At 46.2% G+C, this 23,904-nt stretch overlaps 1 protein-coding gene across 1 annotated transcript in view; it reads right to left on the bottom strand.

Annotated features, from left to right (window-relative positions):
- DNAAF9 (dynein axonemal assembly factor 9) overlaps positions 1 to 23,904 on the bottom strand; it is an 83,738-nt gene that overhangs the window by 1,869 nt on the left and 57,965 nt on the right. The window contains exons 27-35 of the mRNA XM_081960448.1: positions 23,516 to 23,674; positions 18,123 to 18,248; positions 16,697 to 16,734; positions 15,289 to 15,424; positions 13,761 to 13,847; positions 11,923 to 12,029; positions 7,591 to 7,665; positions 6,904 to 7,112; positions 644 to 709 (exon numbers count right to left, since the gene is read on the bottom strand). Coding sequence (XP_081816574.1) covers positions 644 to 709; positions 6,904 to 7,112; positions 7,591 to 7,665; positions 11,923 to 12,029; positions 13,761 to 13,847; positions 15,289 to 15,424; positions 16,697 to 16,734; positions 18,123 to 18,248; positions 23,516 to 23,674 — 1,003 coding nt within the window. The remainder of the gene's footprint in view (positions 1 to 643; positions 710 to 6,903; positions 7,113 to 7,590; positions 7,666 to 11,922; positions 12,030 to 13,760; positions 13,848 to 15,288; positions 15,425 to 16,696; positions 16,735 to 18,122; positions 18,249 to 23,515; positions 23,675 to 23,904) is intronic.

The following is a 23,904-nucleotide window of genomic DNA, read 5'->3' as shown; positions in this document are numbered from 1 at the left end:
CTCGAGTGCCTTGTAGGGGAAGGTGGATTTGAATAAATAAAAATATAAAATCAATTGGGATCACAGGTGAAGCAAACTTGTCTAGAAACCGAGTCTCATGAACCGACAAAAGCAGTTCCTTAGTACTAGCCCCAGCAGAAGAGAAGAAGTAGTGGTAGTCCTCGAATATTTTAATTTAGCGGATTAAATGAAATAATAAATAAAGAGGGAAGGGGGAAGAGTAGACAAAACACAGACAATCCATGGCGTCAGGACTCCAGTCGAGATGAAGACCTGACTTGTCTTCCCTACGTCCTTCATCTACTTTTTATCTACTTTACATTCCAAAGCACCAGAAACAACGGATGGAAACTAACCGAGGACAGAAGCAACCTAGAACTGAGGAGGAATTTCCTGACAGTGAGAACAATTAACCAGGGGAACAGCTGGCCTCCAGAAGTTGTGAATGCTTCAACACTGGAAGTTTTTAAAGAAGAGACTGGACAGTCACGTGTCTGAAATGGTGTAGGATCTCCTACTTGAGCAGGGGGCTGGACTAGAAGGCCTCCAGGGTCCCTCCCAGTTCTGATGGATGGGTTGATACTTTTTTGCTCGGCTCTGCTTACTCAGCTGCTCCTACCCGGAAGCCCCTTGTCTCACTTACGTGAATGGTCTTGATTTCCTGAGAGGTCAACATGCCCCGAGTCTTCAGAGCTTTTCGTTGTGGTTTCTGTTTTTGGGTGAGATAAATAAAAATCCAGTTTAGCTTATTTAAAACCAACTTGGACAGCAATTATCTCAGAGAAGACTGTGGCAGTGAGATAGCATGGCGCCAGGAGTGGGCAACTTCTAATCCAGATATGTTTAATTTAATATCTGATCTAGCACAAGGTTTTCAGCTTTGATCTCCTAAATCTGGAGAGCACTCAACTGGATTTGAACCAATTACGCCAGGTGCCAATCTTGGAAATATAAATGGGGGCTGCTTGATCCTCCTAACCGTAACGTCCTGCAAACTTGACATCGTATTGCGACGGAATGCACTCCCCCCTACCCCCAAAAATGTTCACTGGATCCCTGCCTGAAATGCAGCACCTTGAGGGTAGTGCTGCCCAATGGTTAAAAGATCTAGCTAGCCAGCCATCGGCTTAACACTCCAGTAACTGCTCATATATGATTTCATTTTATTCACAATTTTTATGCACCACGAGGGCTGTGTGTTTTTGAAATGGCTCGCTGCTGTTTGCTGTGTTTCATATCTTGATACATATTTCATATACTGGGGTTTTTGTGTGTGTAGGCTTTTATATTTTGATACGCGTTTCATACGCTCTGGTACGCAATCGGTGGAAACTCATCAAGGAGAGAAGCAACCTGGAACCAAGGAGAAATTTCCTGATAGTTAGAACAATTAATCAGTGGAACAACTTGCCTCCAGAAGTTGTGAATGCCCCAACACTGGAAGTTTTTAAGAAGAGACAGAAATTGTGTAGGATCTCCTGCTTGGGCAGTGGGTTGGACTAGAAGACCTCCGAGGTCCCTTCTAACTCTGTTATTCTATTCTATTCTATTCTATTCTATTCTATTCTATTTATTCTATTCTATATTTTAATTCCATTCCATATTCTATTCTATTTTATTCCATTTTCTATTCCATTCCATATTCCATTCTATTCTATATTTCCATTCCATATTCTATTCTATTCTATTCTATTCCATTTTCTATTCCATTCCATATTCTATTCTATTCTATTCTATTCTATTCTATTCTATTCTATATTTCCATTCCATATTCTATTCTATTCCATTTTCTATTCCATTCCATATTCTATTCTATTTATTCTATTCTACTATATTTCCATTCCATTCCATTCCATATTCTATTCTATTCTATTCTATTCTATTCTATTCTATTCTATTCTATTCTAATGGTACACATGTCATATGCTGTTTTTTGTTAAGTTTTTATGCGTGAATGCTTTATTTTGTTATACGGAGGCTCATTGCCAACTGCATATCACCCAGGATTGGGGTGGCCTTAAACCTACTCACTTTTTTCTCCGTTGAAGAATTCATATCGTGAGAAGAGGAAGAAAAATGTTTTATAAATGACAACCTAGACTGATGCTTCCATCTGACAGCCTGATACATTTTTAAACGATTTGGCACGTACATCAAAGACCCAGAAATCAAGCATTACATCTGATCAAATGTTCCAGAGATCGATTTTCATGCGATGTTCAGAACCGATACACATTCATTATGTGAATCACAGATGCGGAATTGTGGTGGTTTATGAATTTTAAGATGCTTTTAAATGTCAAGCTTCCGGGGGGAAAAAAAATCTCTTTAATGTGCCAACGGGATGGCTACATAGCTAGACTGCGTGGGTTTGCATTTTAAGATGTGCGTGCGTGCGCACAGAAATGCAGAGAGTGGACTTTTTGCTTTCCTTCTTCACCTATAGAACTATGCCCGTTCTCAATCCTTAACACAATCTAATATAAAAAAATATTCCTGCCCTTCAACGTCTATTCTCCAAAGCACCGGAGGGTAGAACAAGAAGCAATGGATGGAAACTAACCCAGGAGAAAAGCAACCTAGAATTAAGGAGAAATTTCTTGACAGCAAGAATGATTAACCAGTGGAACTGCTGGCCTCTAGAAATTGTGGGTGCTCCAACACTGGGGTTTTTTGAGAAGAGACTGGACAGCCACTTGTCTGAAGATACAGGATCTCCTGCTTGAGCAGGGGGCTGGACTAGAAGACCTCCAAGGTCCCTTCCAACTCTCTTATTCTATTAACACTAAGAGTGAAGCAGCACATGATATATACTTCATGTACATACACATTCACCTGTTTGTGTTTATGTCTACACATACACACGCACAGACACAAACACACACACAAGCAGTCCTTGACTTACAACAGATTCCTTAGCGACCATTCAGAGTGACAACGGCACTGAAAAAAGTGACTTATGACCATTTTTCACACTTATGACCATGCCAGCATTCCCATAGTCAAGTGATCAAAATTCAGACGCTTGAAAACTGATTCATATTTATGATGGTGGCAGTGTCCTGGGGTGATGTGATCCCCTTTTGTGACCTTCTGACAAGCAAATCCAATGGGGAAGCCAGATTCACTTAACATATTGTACTGTACTGTATTTCTATTCTATTCTATTCTATTCTATTCTCTATCCTATCCTATCCCATATTTTCTATTCTATTCTATTCTATTCTATTCTATCCTATTCCATATTTTCTATTCTATTCTATCCTATTCCATTCCATATTTTCTATTCCATTCCAATTCCAATTCCAATTCAATTCCATTCCATATTTTCTAGTCTATTCTATTCCATATTTTCTATTCTATTCGACCTAGTTACCTGCGGGATCGCATCTCATCTCATACATCCCTGCGACCAATTCGCTCCCACAGGGAGGGACTCCTCCGGGTGCCGTCCACTAAGCAGTGTCAACGGGCGGCACCCAGGAGTAGAGCCTTCTCTGTGATGGGCCCAACCCTCTGGAATGACCTCCCCCCCCCGATATTAGAACTACTACCGACCTCCGCTCCTTCCGACAGAAACTCAAGACCCACCTGTTCCAATTAGCTGGCCTAGCTGATTTATAGTTCCACTTCCAACCTCCTGGCAAACATCTTATTCTGGGGTAGTTTTTAAGGGTAATTTTAATTTTTATTCGAATTTTAACCATTATTGTACAGTGTATATCCTATCTCCTCCGTATATCTATGTATATCTATATTTTTGTATCCACATGGTTGTTTTAATATGACTGTACACCGCCCTGAGTCCTTTCTAGGAGAGGGCGCGGTCTATAAATTAAAGTATTATTATTATTATTATTATTATTATTATTATTATTATTATTATTATTATTATTATTATTATTATTCTACGCCATTCCATTCCATATTTTCTAGTCTATTCTATTCCATATTTTCTAGTCTATTCCATTCCACATTTTCTATTCCATTCCATTCCAATTCCATTCCATTCCATATTTTCTAGTCTATTCTATCCTATTCCATTCCATATTTTCTATTCCATTCCAATTCCATATTTTCTATTCTACTCCATTCCATTCTCTTTTCTCTATACTCTTCTATGTTCTCTTCTCTTTCACAGATTCAGTTATGTACTTATTATTTATAGGTGTGTGTGTGTGTGTGTGTGTGTACACACATGTATGTAAGCGCACACACCCAAACCTTTCTTGGTTTTGATGTGTGAGGCTCTGCAGTTAGGCCCAGAACCAATTGCACTAACTAGTAACTATCCAAGCACTCCTACTTGGTTATACACGTAAAAGAAAAACCCAGAAGGCCACAGTGGAAGAATTCCACCTACTGCTGTGTTTGAAAAGCAAGCCCTGTTTATAGAATCGGTCTGCAGACCCTTTTCTGCTTTTTTTCCCCCTGTCTTGTCCACCCAATGGCACTGGTTGCCCGGCCCTCTTTCAGCGCAAACCTCCTCTTCCCACCTGCCCTGTTATTTCTGCAAAGGTCGGATCTGCTGATCCAGTTGGTTGTTTTGTGACTTTGTGAGAACTAACTCTCCGTGACTCTTCGCCTGCCACCGTGCGCTCGGTCATCGGGAGAACCGAGATGAGCTCACCCCAACAGATGCCTTGAAGCCCGCGAGAAAATCAGAAGGGCGCCGGGGGTTTCGGTGGCAGCAGGGAAAAAGCTGAAGTCACCGTGGCTCTGTTCTTGCTGTACTCTAGACGGGGAGGGCATGCAAATTATCCTTATGTAACAGATTTCTCTGGAGCCACATTTGCACGTAAAATCCAGAATCCTTCATCCGGGGAAGATCTCTGATCAAAGCCACTTTGCAATGACAGCAGTGGTATCAAACTAGAGGCTCCAGCCAGGAGCATCAGTCTGCGCCAAGTGGTGGCATTCAACCCATTTAACAACCGGTTCACCGAAAACATGAGAGTGCGTGTGTATGGCTTCCGTGCATGCGCGGCGGCCCGGGGCAAGGCTGGAGCCAGGGAATAGCACATTCCCCAACCCGGCCGAGGTGGGTGCCAAGCGGGCGGCGGCTCCAGGAAAGGCCAGAGCTGGGCAATGGCACGTCCCTGGAACCCAACCAGGGGCAAAGGGCGAGCGGGTGGCATGCTTACCTTTGGTGAGCAGAGCAGGCGAGACACCTAGATTAGCTGGACGGTCTGGACCGCGTGGCGAAGGGAAGATAATATATAGGGTGGGGCGGGTGGGGCTAGCTGGCGGTGGTTGATTTTACCGGTTCTCTGACCTGCGCAAAATCCTAACAACCGGTTCGCCCGAACCAGTCCGAACCGGCTGAATTCTACCCCTCGTCTGCGCTCAAATTTCATAACCTAGTGCATTTCTTTCTAAAGGCATTATGGGTGGCTGGTTCTCTCCAGCTTTCAGAGCCAAACCCCCTCACTTAGATGCTCTTCAAGAGATAGACGTGGATCTGCCTTGGAAGACAGCTTGGAAGCTTCCGCGGGTGGCAAGTATCTAGCAAGAGCACCCAGTTGGCCTGTTCATTGTTCCGTAGTTCACACAGAATTCATGTTCTTTATGTTCCATACATACATTCATATGTACATGCATGAACAAAGTTCGTACATGCTTTATGTAGGAGGAATTATTGAGTCTGTCTCTGCAACCAAACAAGACAAACACAGACTTCAGAGGATAATCAGAACTGCAGAAAAAACAATGGCTACCAACCTGCCTTCCATTGAGGACCTGCACACTGCACGAGTCAAAAAGAGGGTCGTGAAAATATCTACAGACCCCTTGCATCCTGGACATAAATGGTTCCAACTCCTACCCTCAAAACGAAGCTATAGAGCACTGCACACCAAGACAACTAGACACAAGGACAGTTTTTCCCCGAATGCCATCACTCTGCTAAACAAATAATTCCCTCACCACTGTCAAACTATTTATTAAGTCTGCATTACTATTAGTCTTCTCTTCCTTCCTAGTACCTATCTCTTCTCACTTATGAGTATAATCATGTTGCCTGCATCTTTACAATTTATATTGTTTTGTTTCCTAGTACGATTTTATTGCTTATTAGTAACCTATGACTATCACCAAGTGGTATATTTTATGCTTCTTGATGAATGTATTTTATTTTTATTTTTGTACACTGAGAGCATCTGCACCAAAGACAAATTCCTTGGGTGTCCAGCCACACTTGGCCAATAAAGAATTCTATTCTATTCTATTCTACAGAACTTAGGTTCTTTATGTTCCATACGTTCATACGTACTTGTATAAATAAAGTCCGTACATACTTTATGTCTATACACAGTTCAAGCATACGTCATGCTCATAAATACTTTATAAAGACTTAGTAAGACCGTACTTGAAATACTGCATCCAATCTTGGTCACCACAATGTAAAAAAGATGTGGAGAAAGGGCCCAGAGAAGAGAAACCAAGATGAGGAGGGGACTGGAGGATAAGAGATACGAAGAATGGCTGCAGGAATTAGGTAAATCTAAAAAAGAGAAGGACTTTTAAGGTGGACCTGATAGCAATCTTCCAATATTTGAGGGGCTGCCCCAAAGAAGAGGGGTGTGTGTCAATCTGTTCTCCAAAGCACCTGAGGGCAGGAGAAGCAGCAATGGGTGGAAACTAATCAAGGGGAGAAGCAACCTAGAACGAAGGAGAAATTTCCTCACTGTGAGAACAATTAATCGGTGGAACAGCTGGCCTTCAGAAATCATAGGTGCTCCATAAACTGGATGTTTTCAAGAAGAGACTGGACACCAATTTCTCACTTAGTGACATAGATTTTGGGCTCAATTGTGATCGTAAGTTGAGGACTACCTGCGGTTTCCTAAGGAGTGGAAGGTAACACTTCTCCTCCTGCCAAGGACTTCAAGAAGAGAGACTCACCTGTTTGGCCGTCTGCCTCAGCCAGTCCTTGATGTCGTCTTCCTTGAGGGAGCATCCCACAAACACCAGGAAACATTCCTGAGATCCAGAATACTCCCGGTTCTCAGTTCTGGACTCGGGAGGGAAAGGGAGGGGCCCTGCCTGGACAGGGACCAGGCTTAAGGTGTTGGAAGATGCATGGTGACATACTTCAACCATCCGGTCAGAATCTGTGTCAAAGAAACACCAAAGGGGGAGAGGGAGGGTTATTAATGAGTGGTGACTTTTGTTCAGGGAGGGGGGGTGGGGTGGGGGTCTTCAGGTACTCTCAGGTATTGTTGTGGCCCGCCAGTGGCCACTGGAGCTGGCAGCAGATTCGCACAGTGAGGAGGTTGGGGAGGAACGTTGGCCAGTCCTGGAGTCTGGGGAAGGCTCTGATGAGGGCTCTGTGTCGGAGGCAGAGATGGGGCCAGGGCCATCATACAGTTATCAGCTGCCTTCGGAGTCAGACATCAGTGAGGCAGATGAACAGTCATTAAGTCAAGGATTACCTGTGCTGTCTTCAGCTCCAAAACTGAGAGACATTTTGAGACTCTGTAATGCACTGAGCATAAGTGCAAGCATTAAAAATATGTACGTAGATGACACCTGCAGGGATTGAGGATAAAATAATTCAGAAATGGGGTAAGGTTGAGGCTAAACACTTACCTGAAAACTTGACTTTGCCAAAAATGTGGTATATGTTTCCGGAGAACGGACTCGATTTGTTAGACGACTTCAAAGCTGTTTGAAAAGACAATACCTTGATTAGAGCAGTGATCCTCAACCACGGCAACTTTAAGAAGGGTGGACTTCAACTCCCAGAATTCCCAGACAGTCATGTTTGCTGTGGGATGCTGGGAGCTGAAGTCCACCTGTTTTCTAGTATTTCTCATTATGAAGATCCTTTGGCTTAAACACAGGTGAGCTGCATTATCAAACTGGATCTCAAATTGTTTTTGCTTCGCACAGGTCGCTTTTGGAAAGTGAGGGGAGCCGAATGTCAACTCATAAAGTTGCCATGGTGAGGAAAGTGAGGGAGCGCATTCCACGCATACCTTTGGCTAGAGTCGGATCTCAGATTACTACAGCAGGCTTGTGAAGCGTGCACCTCATTGGAGAATGTGATTTATGACACAGACTGAGGGGAGGGAGGAAACGGGGGTAAAGTTCAGCCATAATTAAAATGAGATCAGATCTGACTGCAATAGGGTATTGTCGAAATGGTGTTCCTAATAAATGACTGGATTTCTTTTAAAACTTGGCTCGAGGCTCATGAATTAATTAGGGCATCTTTCGGAAACCTGACAAGAAAGGTGGGATTGCCATTTTCCCCCCTTCAAAGCAAATCTCGGGTCGAGTGTCCACTGTGGGCAAAAAATTCAAGATGGTGGCTACAAGGATGTGATCAAGGAGATGCCCCTTTTGATCTGCCTGAGTGGCTGAGGGGATACAAGGAACATTTACCATGTTTCTTCAAAAATAAGAAATAATCTTATTTTCTTTTGACTCCCTGAAATAAGTGCTGGACCTTATTTTCGGGGAGGTCTTATTATTTTTGAGGTACAGGTGGTGGCGAGCGTGGTCACCTCATGGCTGTTGCAATATTGTCTGGGGAGAGCTTATTTTAGCGCATGCGCTCAAAAGCCTGATTGAGCTTATTATCCGGGGAAGTCTTATTTTCAGGGAAAGAGGGTAGCATCATTTTGGGTTTTTGCAAAATGAGAATTTGATCTTCTTTCTAATTCAGTGTTTCTCAACCTTGGTGACTTTAAGAAGGGTGGACTTCAACTCCCAGAATTCCCCAGCCAGCTGGGGGAATTCTGGGAGATGAAGTCCACCCTTCTTAAAGTCACCAAGGTTGAGAAACACTGAATTAAGAGAAATACAGGTGAATTGCACGCACATTTTACTCCCAAGCGCTTTTGCACAAGCTGAAAAATTATACCCCAATGAAGAAAGGATACGTAACGTTGAGGGAAAAAGTTGCTTCAAGAAAAAACATTTCCTTTTTTTAAAAAGAAGTGTTCTAGAATCAGTTCGTCAGCGGCCCTGCCTGAACTCCTCGAGCTGATCTCATCGGTGGCGGTTGAGACCCCCAAACTTTTAGTGATGGGGGATTTTAATCTGCCGTCGTTGGGAGAAGCGTCTGAGGGGGTTCGGGAGTTCATGGCTTCCATGACAGCCATGGACCTGACCCAGTTAATTCAGGGCCCTACTCACGAGGGAGGCCACACGCTGGACCTTGTCTTTGTCTCTGGCCAGTGGATGAGTGATCTGGGAATAGGGGATCCTACCATTATTCCCCTGTCATGGTCGGATCACTCACTTCTCCGGCTGGACTTCCCTGGTGCTACCCCCCGCCGCGAGGAGGTGGAACTGGAAGGTATTAGATGGTTCCGCCCCAAGCGCCTGATGGAACCAGATAGGTTCCAGACGGAGCTTGGGCCACCTCCTGTGGACCTGACCCGCCCCCGAGTGGAGGACCTGGTAGACGCATGGAATAGTGCGACTACCGGGGCCCTAGACCGGGTGGCGCCTTTGCGGCCTCTCCTGCGGCGACGAACCACCCTGGCCCCTTGGTTTACCGAGGAGCTAAGGGTGATGAAACGCCACAAGAGACGCCTAGAGAGTCGTTGGAGATCCTCCCGTTCCGAATTCGACCGAGCACAGGCACGAGCCTATTTGAGGACGTACCTCGTGGCATTAAGAGCGGCCAAACGTCAACATTGCGCCGCTCTTATTGCGTCCGCAGATAACCGCCCTGCCGCCCTGTTTCGGGTGACTCGCTCCCTCTTGTTTGAGAGACCGCGGGAAGCCCCTTTACAGGGCAGAGCAGAGGAGTTTGGGAAATATCTACAGGACAAAGTCGCTCAAATCCGGATGGGATGGGCCCCTTTCAGTAGTTCAGTAGAGACGCCCGTGGCGAGTCTTGAGGGACCGCTTTGGGAGGAGTTTGACTCGGTTGCCATCGAGGATTTGGACAGGTTGCGTGGACGTCTACGACCCACCACATGTTTATTGGACCCGTGTCCCTCCTGGCTTGTACTGGCATCCTGGGAGGTTACGCGCGACTGGCTCCTGGGCCTAGTGAACGCCTCGTTGGGTGAGGGGTCTCTACCGGCCGCCTTGAAAGAGGCGGTGGTGAGGCCCCTGCTCAAGAAGCCTTCCCTGGACCCAATGGACCTAGTCAATTATCGTCCAGTCTCCAACCTTCCTTTCTTAGCGAAGGTTGTAGAGAGTGTGGTGGTACAGCAGTTCCCACGTCACCTGGAGGAAAATGATTATCTAGACCCGCGCCAGTCCGGCTTCCGTCCCGGGCACAGCACCGAGACGGCCTTGGTCGCATTGGTTGATGATCTCTGGAGGGCCAGAGATAGGGGTTGTTCCTCTATCCTGGTCCTATTAGATCTCTCGGCGGCGTTCGATACCATCGACCATGGTATCCTGTTGCACCGGCTAGAGGGGCTGGGAGTCAGGGGCACCGTTTTATGGTGGTTTGGCTCCTACCTCTCTGACCGGACGCAACGTGTGTTGGCAGGGGAACAGAGATCGACCCGGAGGTCACTCACATGTGGAGTGCCACAGGGATCGGTGCTCTCGCCTCTCCTGTTCAACACATACATGAAACCGCTGGGCGAGATCATCCGTGGTTTTGGGGTGGGATACCATCTGTATGCTGATGATACTCAGCTATACATTTCCACCCCGAACCACCCCAATGAGGCCGTCGAAATGATGTCCCGGTGTTTGGAGGCCGTACGGGTCTGGATGGATGGCAACCGACTAAAACTCAACCCTTCCAAGACGGAGTGGCTGTGGCTTCCGGCCTCCCGGTACAACCAGGTGCTTCCATCTCTGGCCATCGGGGGCGTGCAACTAGCCCCCATGGAACAGGTGCGCAATTTGGGCGTCCTCCTAGATGCCCGGCTGTCCATGGATGACCATGTAACAGCCGTGGCAAGGGGGGCGTTCCATCAGGTCCGCCTGATGCGCCAATTGCGCCCCTTATTGGACCGGGATGCCCTACGCACAGTCACCCATGCGCTAGTGACGTCTCGCCTGGACTACTGCAATGCTCTCTACATGGGGCTTCCCTTGAGATGCACTCGGAGACTGCAGTTGGTCCAGAACGCGGCCGCGCGGGTGATTATGGGGAGGACTAGATACTCCCCTGTAACACCTCTCCTGCGCGAGCTGCACTGGCTTCCTGTGGTCTACCGAGTGCGTTTCAAGGTTTTGATTATGATCTTTAAAGCGCTTCATGGCACAGGGCCTAGTTACATGCAGGATCGCATCCTGCCCCACACATCCCTGCGACCAATTCGCTCACACAGAGAGGGACTTCTCCGGGTGCCGTCCGCCAAACAGTGTCGGGGGGCGACACCCAGGAGCAGAGCCTTCTCTGTGATGGGCCCAGCCCTGTGGAATGACCTCCCCCGTGACATCAGGATTACTTCCGACCTCCGCTCCTTCCGTGTACAGCTGAAGACCCACCTCTTTCAATTATCTGGCCTGGCTCAACCGTAATTTTTCTCACTCCTCCTGACTGTCTTTTTAAATTTTAAATTTTAATTTGTACATTGGGTCTTTTACAATTGGGGTATTTTAATGGGGATTTTAACTGTCTAAAGGTTGTAATTGGTTACCTCCTCCGTGCATGTGTGTCTTTGTATTTTTGTATGTTTATGTGTTTATGTGTTTGTACACATGTTTCTATGTCCTATATGCCCATTGTACGCCGCCCCGAGTCCTGCCTGGAAAGGGAGCGGCTAATAAATTCAAATTTATTATTATTATAGTTACATAAATGTGAAAATCATTACGTTATTTGGGAGTTTTTAAATCAGAAAAATTACAGTCAATATATTTCATCTGAAGTTTACTGAGGCTGCAGCTTCTGATAACAATTTCAGCCATATATTCTTCTTAGCCATTCCAGAGGGGGAAAAAATGCACATGCGTTAAGATTCCATGTCGCTGAAAAAAATGATAATTTACCTTTACACTTGGCCGCGAAGCGCATTTTCTCCAAAGGACGGTTAAACCACACACAAATTTGGACCATGGGGGGGAAGACAGAACCCGCTCTAAATTTCCCATCAAACCTGAAAGGAGGGAAAAAATATTAACTACTTAAAGGAAAATATTCACACTTAATAGCTAATTGCTTTTTGAAAATCAGGCAAATTGAATTAAAGGCCGATTTTACGTTTTTGAACATTTTAATAAAGCAGGCAAATTCTGCTTTCCAAAGACAGAAACAACTGAAGAAGAGATAATGACTCTTTCTGTAGTCACAGAAATATATATTTTGTCCGGAGTGGTCTGCTTTGAACTTGGCACGTGGGTTAAAAAAGCATTAAATAATACCCTACACAGGTGAGGATACAAATAGTCCTCGACTTATGACCACAACCGAGCCCAAAATTTCCATCGCTAAGCAAAACAGTTGTTAAGCGAGCTTTGCCCCATTTTACAAACTTTCTAACCACGGTGGTGAAGCAAACCTCTGAAGTTGGTAAGCGAACCATGCAGTCGTTAAGCAAATCTAGTTTCCCCCATTGACAAACTGGGGAGGTGAGCACATGACCCCTGGATATTACAACTGTCATAAGTACATGCCAGTTTCCAAGTGCCTGAATTTTGATCACGTGACTGTGGGAATTCCATGACGGTCGTAAATGTAAGGACTGATCAGAAGGGACTTTTCCAGCATTGTTGTAATTTTGAATGGTCGCTAAATAAATCGTTGTAAGTCGAGGACTATTTATAGTTCTGCCTAACTGCGCCTGTTTTGGTCTCCACTTGAGAACAGCCCTTCACTTAGGCTGCAAGTTGTTATTTTTCTTGAAATTAAAAAGATGGCTAAGGAACGTATTAAACATATGTGCCCCTTAAAACAGAACAGACACACAAAAAATTGCAACTTCATGCGATCATATAAACAGTGCGAGAAGGCTTCCAGATGTGCTGGCCTGCAGCTGGAAGGGCTGGGCCGCGGAAGGGAGATTTAAGCCTTGGAAACGGCGGAGAAGAAAAACTTCCTAAAAATTCCTACCCCAAAAGGGATAAGGCTCCGTTTACCTTAACAAAAGTGCATTCTGGGAAGCTTGGCATACAATGAGGTATCAGCGTTAATTAAAGGGGAGGAGAATTAATGGCAATTAAGTATGGGATGGGAATCCTCTTAAATTGGGGCTTCCCAAAATTGGCAACTTTAAGACTTGTGGACTTCAACTCCCAGAATTCTTCAGCCAGGAGGAATTCTGGGAGTTGAAGTCCACAAGTCTCAAAGTGGCCAAGTTTGCCAAATGATAATGATGATGATGATGAAATGAACTGTTCTTAAGTCAAGGACCACTGTACTTGTACATGCATATTACAATACAATACAATACAAGGGACCTTGGAGGTCTTCTAGTCCAACCCCCTCCCTAGGCAGGAAACTCTATACCGTTTCAGACAGATGGCTATCCAACATCTTCCTAAAGACTTCCAGTGTTGGGGCATTCACAATTTCTGGAGGCAAAGAGTTGCACTGATTAATTGTTCTAACTGTCAGGAAATTTCTCCTCAGTTCTAAATTGCTTCTCTCCTTGGTTAGTTTCCACCCATTGCTTCTTGTTCTACCCTCAGGTGCCTTGGAAAATAGTTTGACTCCCTCTTCTTTGTGGCAACCCCTGAGATATTGGAAGACTTCTATCATGTCTCCCCTAGTCCTTCTTTCTCTTAAGCTAGACATACCCAGTTCCTGCAACCGTTCTTCATATGTTTTAGTCTCCAGTCCTCTATTAAAAGACACCGGTTCAAACATTTTACCGAACGGAGATACTTGCCATCCGGGATACATTAAGTAGCGAGTTGCCAACATCTGGGGGTCGCAGAAGCTGTTTTCTGAGAGAATTAGCTCGATGTCCTCATTCCTAGCGGGGAGAGAATCAAAATTTTATGGACTTATTAATATTTAGGGAGGTTTTGTTTTCACGGGGCCTTCAAGCAGCCTTTCTGAAACCGGATCTCTCTAGGTGCGTCAGCAGCTGCCAATTTTCCAATCAACGTCTCAACTTCAAGGACGGTGTGAGGTGCAAAAGCCCCAGAAGTGACACCAGGTAAGGGAAAACTGAACTCCCAAACTCTAAAGCAGGGGTGTCCAAACTTGGGAACTTTTAAGACTTGTGGACTTCAACTCCCAGAATTCCCCAGCCAGCATGGCTGGCTGGGGAATTCTGGGAGTTGAAGTCCACAAGTCTTAAAGTTCCCAAGTTTGGACACCCCTGCTCTAAAGCTTTATGGAAAAAATAAATTATCTCTTTCTTCTGAAACTTTTCTTGGATTTTATCCATGGCTGGCCTACCGGGGGTGGAAAAGCTCAATAAATGGCGTGCTGGCGGGCGTCGCACATTGGCGGTGGTGATGCATATTTTGAGCGGCAGGGAGCCGCAGTGGAGGGACGAAAGAGACACATGCGGCTCCGGAGCTGCGGGTTGCTGGTCCAGGCTATGAGACCTGTTTTATCTTGTCCTGGCTTATAAATGTTTATTTATTGATGACATTTACATGCCGTCCACCTCACTGGTAAAGCGGTTCTGGCCGGCTTTCACAATTAATAAAAAGATAAATATGAAAGATATGGCAGAGTGTTCAAAGCAATCGTAACGAGTGAAGTACTTTTTGATACTGAGGACAAAATTGATCAGGTTACAACATCAGGCTAAAAAGTAGGAGGCAGTGAGTTCTAGTTCAGCTTTAGGCATGAAAGCCAGCTGGGTGACTTTGAGCCAGTCACCAGGAGATAGTGAGTTCTAGTCCTGCCTTAGGCATGAAAGCTGGCTGGGTGACTTTGGGCCAGTCACCAGGAGATAGTGAATTCTAGTCCAGCTTTAGGCATGAAAGCTGGCTGGGTTACTTTGGGCCAATCACTAGGAGACAGTGAGTTCTAGTCCAGCTTTAGGCATGAAAGCCAGCTGGGTGACTTTGGGTCAATTACCAGGAGACGGTGAGTTCTAGTCCTGCCTTAGGAATGAAAGTTGACCAGGTGACTTTGGGCCAGTCACCAGGAGACGGTGAGTTCTAGTCCTGCCTCAAGCATGAAAGCCAGCTGGGTGATCTTGGCCTCCCTCTCAGCCCAACCTACTTAACAGAGTTGTTGTTGTGAAAGAAATCTGGATGAGGAAACTGCTGGCTATGTTTGCCACCTTCAGCTATTTATAACAATAATAAAGGTGGGATACAAATAATATGTAGATATATAGATATATTCTTAACGGCTGACCTTTCTCCAGGGAAAATGCAGTGGGGACTAAGCCACATGCTATTTCTCAAGCTTTTATCGTTTTTGGACTTTTCAAATGCTTTATGGATTACCGAGTTACGATGCCGTTTTCTGCCAGGATAAAAGAAACAGAAGAGTTGGCAGCTCGGATGAGTTTTTGCAGCTGGACAAGGAGCGGGTTTCTCTGCTCAGTTGTATGGCTGGTAAACACCACATTACTGACTAATCCTGCCAAGGAAAAAAGGCCATCAATGTAAGGACAAGAATGCTCGCTTCTTTGGAATTTCAGTAAAGCAGAGGTGGGGAACAATTTTTATGACTTGTGGACTTCAATTCCCAGAATTCCTAAGCCAGCATGGGAGACAAAGGCCCTTTTTTGACTTGTGGACTTCAACTCCCAGAATTCCTGAGGCAGCATGAGGGAAACTATGGGCCTTTTATGGCTTGTGGACTTCAACTCCCAGAATTCCTGAGGTGGCATGAGGGAAACTATGGCTCTTTTATGACTTGTGGACTTCAACTCCCAGAATTCCTGAGGCAGCTTGAGGGAAACTATGGCCCTTTTAGGACTTGTGGACTTCAACTCCCAGAATTCCTGAGGCAGCATGAGGGAAACTATGGCCCTTTTATGGCTTGTGGACTTCAACTCCCAGAATTCCTGAGGCAGCATGAGGGAAACTATGGCTCTTTTATGGCTTGTGGACTTCAACTCCCAGAATTCCTGAGGTAGCATGAGGGAAACTATGGCTCTTTTAGGACTTGTGGACTTCGACTCCCAGAATTCCTGAGCCAGCATGGGAGACAAAGGCCCTTTTATGACTTGTGGACTTTAACTCCCAGAATTCCTCAGGTAGCCATGCTGGGTGGGGAATTCTGGGAGTTGAAGTCCACAATAAAAGGGACATTGTTCTCCATGCTGGCTCAAGAATTCTGGGAGTTGAAGTCCAAAGGTCATTAAAAAAAGGGCCACTGTTTCCCTCCCCCTCCCCTTGCTGGCTTAAGAATTCTGGGAGTTGAAGTCCACAAGTCTTAAAGCTGCTTTTTTTTCAAGAGGTAACTAACTGGGCTTTCTTGTTTTTCTTTGAAGACATTTCGCTTCTCATCCAAGAAGCTTCTTCAGCTCTGACCGGATGGTGAGGGGTAGAAAGATCCAGTCAGAGCTGAAGAAGCTTCTTGGATGAGAAGTGAGATGTCTTCAAGGAAAAACAAGAAAGTTCGGTTGCCTCTTGAAAAAAAAAAACCACTTTTGGGACAACCATGACCTGGATGGCTTGAGTATCTCCACAGTCCCAAGTCTTAAAGTTGCCAAGTTTGGAAACTCTTGCTCTATCCGTCTGGGGCATTATGGCTAACTCCTTCAAACGGGCCTCCTAGAAGAAACGGCCGTTATCCCCAGCTCACACGGCTTTTGTTTAACAGGATTATGGGGCATCCCACTGCAGGAACTTTGGGAGTTTGTGCCAGTTCATCTCGACAAGCCAACTTTGGAGAAATACTGACCTTGCGAACACTGGTCCAGAAACTTGGGGAAGAGAAACCTGCAAAAAAAGACAAGGATGAATGTGGGAATCTTTGTAGTAAGAACTTTTAGAGAAAGTTAATCTGTGACAAGTTTGTCCTCAGGATTCAAATTCAATGCTGCAGATGTTGACGTTTTGTTAGTGAACATACTTCTAGAACTTGGGTCTCCAACCTTGGCAACTTTAAGCCTGGAGGATTTCAACTCCCAGAATTCCCCAGCCATGGCTGGCTGGGGAATTCTGGGTCTTGAAGTTCACGCATTTTCAAATGGCCAAGGTTGAGGAGCATAGCTTTAATCATTTTCCTCCTGCGGGTAGTTTGCTGTGCTCTTCAAGGGCCAGCAGAGGTCCACTCATTTTATCCCTTCTTGGGTAGTCTCAGCCATTTTGGCCTAATTTGGGGAGGTCTCCAAACTGGCATCTTTAAGACGTGTGGACTTCAACTCTGTCTGGCTGAGGAATTCTGGGAGTTGAAGTCCACACGTCTTAAAGATGCCACGTTTTGGGGACCTCTAGGTTAAGGTCTCCAGCTAGGAAGCAGGAGTTCAAGTCCCACCTTAGCCATGAAAGCCAGATGGGTGTCTTTGGGCCAGTTGCTGTCTCTCTCTCAACCCAACCCACCTTACACGGTTGTTGTGGGGAAAATAATAGTTGAATATGTTTGCCACCTTGAGTTATTTGTAAAAAATAATAAAGATGGGATACTGATCTGGCCTAGGCTTCCCCAGGAGCACGAAGCCGAGTCTTCATCCTGATAAACCCCTTTTATTTAATTTACAGTGAATTCCTCTCCAGCAAAGTCTTTCCTCTCCCACATTTCAAGAGAGTTCACAATTACCGACCTTTCTCAGGCTTGGCGAGTGGCCAGGCTGAGATCTTTCAGATGCCGCAATACTTGGCAAGAATGCAGGAATGAACTAATTGCCTCCTGCAAACTCCACTCCCCTGTCGCTCCTCTTTTATTTCCTCTGGGAGGGGCCATTCACGGTCCGCCTGTGGCCTTCCTCCCAAGTCGACCCTTGTGCCTTAGCTGTTCGCTTCGCCTGGCAACTCTGCGCATGCGCACACTGGGAACAGGCTCCAGCTGTTCTTCTGCCCCACTGATGTCTGACTCCGAAGGCAGCTGATAACTGGCATACGGCCCTGGCCCCCTCTCTGCCTCCGACACAGAGCCCTCATCAGAGCCTTCCCCAGACTCCAGGACTGGCCCATGCTCCTCCCCAACCTCCTCACTGTCCGAATCAGCCGCCATCTCTGCTGGCAGACCACAACAGATACAAATAAATACATTAAATTAATCAAGGGCCGTCCTCCACAACAGTCTCAGTTTCTTATGAGGGGAAAATTAATTGCCCACACCTGGACCTGCTAGAAAAGGTACCTGGGCACGGAAATGGGGGATATACCTGTGCTCCATGTAAGAGCTGAGGGGCTCAACGCATGTTGTGACTGCGCCAATCACAAAGGAGGCCTTCACGTCTGCGTCCGGGTGAGTCTGAAGGGCCTGGACTACGTCAATCACGTCCGTGTATCTGTGGAGGACATCAAGCAAAGTCAATTTGGGGGGCGGGGGGGAGCCGGATTCGCTTAACGACCGTGCGACTGACTGAACAACTGAAGTGATTCCCTTAACAGCCACAGGGGGGGAAGCTATAAAACCAGACGCGACTCATTTAGCAACTGCCTTGGGGAGTCTGGTTCACCCTGAGGTCGTACGTCGAGGATTACCTACCTGTACAGATAGTTCCTGGATTTACAACCATTCGTTTAGCGACAAAGTTAAAATGGCTCTGAAAAACGTTGACTGTTTTTCACACTGATGACTGTTGCAGCATTCCTGGGATCACGTGATGAAAACTGGGAAACGTGGCAACTGACTCCTATTTATGACGGTTGCAGAGTCCTGCAATCATCGTTTGCAACCGTCTGACAAGCAAAGTCAATGGGGAAGCCATATTCACGCAATAAGGTTGTTACTAACAACTGCGGTGTTGTGGACTGTTGGCCCCTTCAGCAGCCAAATCAGGGGAGGAAGAGGAGGCGTGGGAGTCAGGGCCAGCTCAGAGGGGGAAGAGGGAATGGAGCTGGCAGAGAGTGGGAGGGGGGAGGGGAGGCAGGGCCGTCCATCAACCCTCAGATGGAGAGAGCCCCCAGGTCTGGAGGTGGCTGACGAGGAAGAGGAGGAACAGCTGGGTCCAGTGCCTGACGCACGGATATGCAGAAGGCAGAGGAGAGGAGAGCAGTGGAAATCTATGGGCCGGTCCTTGGGACGGAAGAGCCACCACTGCTAGCCAAGCCCCACTCTAGCTCTGGGGATAAAAGGCAGCTGGTGGAGATGAATAAATGTGGCAAACAACTATTCATCTCCCTGCCAGACAGACTCGTTAGCCTGCGGTGAGAGAGAAACTTTTTGCCGGGACTCCTAATAAAGGAATCCTTGATTTAAAATACAGATGGTTTGTTGTGTTTGGGGAGCTGGATCAGAACACAGTGATTCACTGAGGCAAGAAAGATCGTAAAATGGGGCAAAACATAAAATATAGCCACATAAAATTGGGGCTCCATCGTGGTCGTAAGTCAAGGACTACTTGTAGAAAGAACACAAAACTCCGCCCACGGGTGCAGCGATGGGAATCTGCTTAAATAAACGCATCTTAGCGGCATCTAGAAAAGGGCCATTGAACTGCGACTAGACTTCTGGGCAAAAGTTCCAGTGTTTGCTGGATCGACAGAGTTGAGATTGTGAATTTGCCGAGTCCAACCTTCTGCTCAGGGCAAGGGTCCAAATCCCAGCATCCCCGACAGATGGCCGTCCAACCTCCATCTGAACCTGTGCAGGGAAGGTTATCCCACCAGGCTCAGGGTCATGGGCCCCCCTGTCAAATCGCTGTCACTGTAGGAATTTTTAAAACATATATCCTCCGCCACGTTGCTCTTAACTGCCACCCGTGGCTTGTAGAGCAACAGAGGGCAGGTCGCAACCTCCTCCTGCGTTGACGCCCTTTGAAAAGGCCACCCGCTGCCCTCTCTCGGCCCTCGTTTCTCACGGCTAAATCTGCCACCTCTCCTGCGGTCGTTCTGGGGTAGGATTTCATTTCTGATTCTGGTAGAAAAGAACGTTGGTGGCTCAGGAAGGAACATTGATGCTCTCCGAGCTTGCTTATTTTCTTGCAGATGTTTCATGACCCAGCTAAGTAACACCATCAGGGCTAGAAGGGAAGGAGTTTGCAGAGAGGAGGGGGAGGAGGAGGAGGGGGAAGAGGAGAGGGGGAAGAGGAGAAGGATTATGGGGTCCTTGACGCCCTCTCAGCTTGGTTGTTTTCTTGCAGATGTTTCATTACCACACTAGCTAATAACACCAGTTGCCTAACAGGGAGTGAGATTTACAAAGGGGAGGAGGAGGACTGTGGCTCCTTGGTGCTCTCTGAGCTTCCTTGTTTTCCTGCAGATGTTTCATTACTCAACTAGGTAACATCATCAGTGCTAAAAGGGGAGGAGTTTGCAGAGAGGAGGAGGAGGAGGACAAGAGGAGGGGGAAGAGGAGAGGGGGAACGGGAGGAGGATTGTGGGGTCCTTGATGCTCTCTGAGCTTGGTTGGTATTCTTGCAGACATTTCATGACCCAACTAGGTAACATCATCAGTGCTAGAAGGGAGTGGGAGTTGCAGGGAGGAGGAGGAGGAGGCGGAAGATAACTGAGGGGTCCTTGGTGCTCTCTGAACTTGGTTGTCTTCTTGCAGACATTTCATTACCCAACTAGGTAACATCATCAGTACTAGAAGGAAGTAGGATATGCATAGAGGAGGTGGAGGAGGAGGAGTGGGTCCTTGGTGCTGGTGGCTTTCTTGCAGACATTTCATGATCAAACTATGTAACATCATCCATACTAGAAGGGAGTGGGGTCTGGAGAGTGGAAGGGGAGGGGGGGGACAACCTCCGTAGGATCCTTGGTGCTTTCTGAACTTGGCTGTTTTCTTGCAAAGGTTTGGGGTTCAACTGAGATTGTTAAGTCCAGGACAACTTGTTTTATTACTTCCTTACAGTTTTGATTTGACCTGTTCCAGATGTGCTCCAGATGCTGATGGGGGTGGGTGGGAAGAGAGGGCACTTTGGTCCAGCACATCTGGAAGGCATCGCGTAGGCAACGGTCAATAAAGGAACCTGCTATGCCTCGGAGACCCTCTACATTCAAATGCCAGTTGCCCCCCCCCCGCCTCCCCCAGGGAAAACGGCGGCCTTGAGGGATTGTTTGCAAGTTTTCCCAAGGAATGCAAACTGGCTCAGCCTTCAGATTCTGGGTTATGGACCCAGAGATTCCCCCCCCCCCCCCAACACAACCAGGAAGTCTCTTGCAATTTTTATTTATTTATTTATTGAGACACACTTTCCAGTAAATCAAAAATGGGCCGAGGCCAGCAAGAGGAGAAGGATATGGCCCTATTTTTGCGGGGTGGGGACCGTATTCCCTTGTGAAATCCATCTTTTCCCCAGATGGGATACAGCTGCTGGATTTTGGGAAGATCTCCCAAAAAGTTTGCTCGGATCATCCCGATCGCACAGACGTGGTTTCTGCGAGCGCGTCGATCACGTGAATACATTTATATCTGTGGCTATTTGGCCGCATCTGTCGAAGGCCCAAGTCTAATTCTTAATTTCGCACTTTATAATTTTGCCAAAAAGGCTATGGCCGTGACGGTGAATCTATGGCACCCATGCCAGAGGTGTCAGGCAGAGCCCTCTCTGTGGGCATGCGCGCCGTCGCCAGCTGCTCTTCTGGTGTGCGCCGGCCAGCTGCTCTTCGTGGGCACCGGAGCGCCTGAAAACGGCCTGAAAAGTGGCCAAAAAACCCAGGCTGTTTTCGGGCTATTTTTTGGGCCGTTTCTCAGGCTGTTTTTAGGCATTTGGGGGGCTGAAAACAGCCCCCCAAATGGTCAAAAAGCAGGCATGCATGCGCCGGCTGGCTGGCCTTTAGGTTTGTGATACTCCGGTGTGCGCAAGGACAAGCATGCACACATTTTCCTGTTTGGACACTTGGTGCCAAAAAGGTTCACCAGCACTGGGCTATTAGTGTCAGTGATCCATTAAGTTCCGCCTCGTTTCCAAAATTAGAAAGGCAAAAAACAGCCCTTCCTAAAGACTTTCCAAGGTCTCTTTCATGCTGAACAAAACACGGAATAAATGCATACGTTGGACTTCACCTCAAGATTTTAAATAGTTTATGCAATACTCTGAAGGTTTCCACACTTAATACTGAATTCCCTTGGATTAAACAGTGCATCCCTTGGGGAAAGAGATTTAAGACACTCCACCCAAGATACAATGCTGGCCACATCCTCTTTTTTTTACTACTTGCTTAGGGAATGTGATTTTAATCAAGAATAAGGCAACTTGCTCCCCCGAATAGCTTGGAACCGCTTACTAAAAAACCACAATATACTTGTTATGTATACTAAAAGCCACTCGCTTATTGTTAAACATCTTGTATTTCATAAAATCCTCCTCCTCCCCCTTTTCAAAGCTGCCTTGGTTGACTTGAAACAGAGGCTGTGATTTTTTGGAATGGATATATGTGTGGCAAAAAGTATACAACTACAGCTGGGCCCAAAACGTCTGTGGCGAGGCGAGACATTTGTTAAGTGGGGTTTGCCCCATTTTAAGATCTTCCTTGCCAAAGTTGTTAAGTGAATCACTGCAGTTGTTAAGTGGATCTGGTTCCCCTGTTGACTTTGCTTGTCAGAAGGTCACAAAAGGGGATGAGAGAGAGAGAGAGAGACAGAGAGAGAGAGAGAGAGAGAGAGAGAGAGAGAGAGAAGGTAAAGGTTTCTCTTGCACATAGGGGGCAGTGCTCATCTCCGTTTCAAATCCGAAGAGCCAGCGCTGTCCAAAGACGTCTCCATGGTCATGTGGCTGGCATGACTAAAGGCCCAAGGCGCACGGAACGCTGTTCCCTTCCCACCGAAGGTGATTCCTGTTTTTCTACTTCCATTTTTTACGAGCTTTCGAACTGTTAGTTTGGCAGAAACTGGGACAAGTAACGGGAGCTCACTCTGTTACGCGGCGCTAGGGATTCGAACTACTGAAATGCCAACCTTTCTGATCGACAAGCTCAGCCTCTTAGCCACTTAGCTACCGTGTCCCTTTATAGATAGACATAGGTATAGGTATAGATATGTAGATGTAGATATAAATATATAGGTAGGTAGGTAGGTAGGTAGATAAATAAAGAGCGAGATGATTGATAGATGGATGGATGGATGGATAGATGATACATAAATAGAGATAGAGATAGAGATAGATAGATAGATAGATAGATAGATAGATAGATAGATAGATAGATAGATAGATAGATGATAGATAGATAGATATCGCTGAATGATAGAGAGATAGAGAGAGAACTGATAGATAGGTAGGTAGAGCTGATTGATTGATAGTCATATACATTGTGTGTGTGTGTATGTGTATGTGTATGTGTATGTGTATATGTATGTGTATGTGTATGTGTATATATACACTATATTCAACATTAAAAATGAAAATATGGGTTTCTGTCTGGATGGTTTTCTGTGATGAGCCGAAGGACAGAAAGAGGGAGTAGTGAGCTTCCTCCCATATTTGGGCATATCAGGGGTTGTAACACGAATACTGTAAAATTTGCTTAGCAGTGGAAATTCTATTTCCAATTGTTAAGTCAAGGACCAGCTGTATAAAACCAATTCACCCTTCAACAGTGAAGTGAAAATGGGTATATTTTAAAAAAAAAAACAGCCCACAACCCTGGTCGGGTGGGTGAAACTTCTTACCCTTGAAGGACCACCAGCAGCCTCATTTTCTTCCGGTGATAAGCAGAAGGCCGGCTGCTTCGGCTGTGCTGAGATTCAAGGACCCCGGAGAGGTACTTCTGGAAGTGGGCAGCGCTGAAGCATTCAGGACTGTCCATGGTTTGGCGATAAACAAGCCACCTTAAAGAAAGGAAGATGGTTTATTTGCTGCGCTCACCCCAGCCTGCTCCACTCCTCAACCCAACCTGACAAAACAGGACGACAACAAATACGAACTTGGCTTCCAGAGACAATAATTATTTGCAGCTCGGAGTTGTGGGTCTTTGGTACTCTCTAAGCTTGGTAGTTTTCCTGCAGACATTTCATGACCCAACTAGGTAACATCATCAGTGCTAGAAGGGAGTGGGGTT

This window comes from Natrix helvetica (genome assembly GCF_964273705.1).
Source record: "Natrix helvetica genome assembly, chromosome: 7".
NCBI classification, from domain to species: Eukaryota; Metazoa; Chordata; class Lepidosauria; order Squamata; family Natricidae; genus Natrix; species Natrix helvetica.
This window is presented reverse-complemented; position numbering and strand designations above follow the sequence as displayed.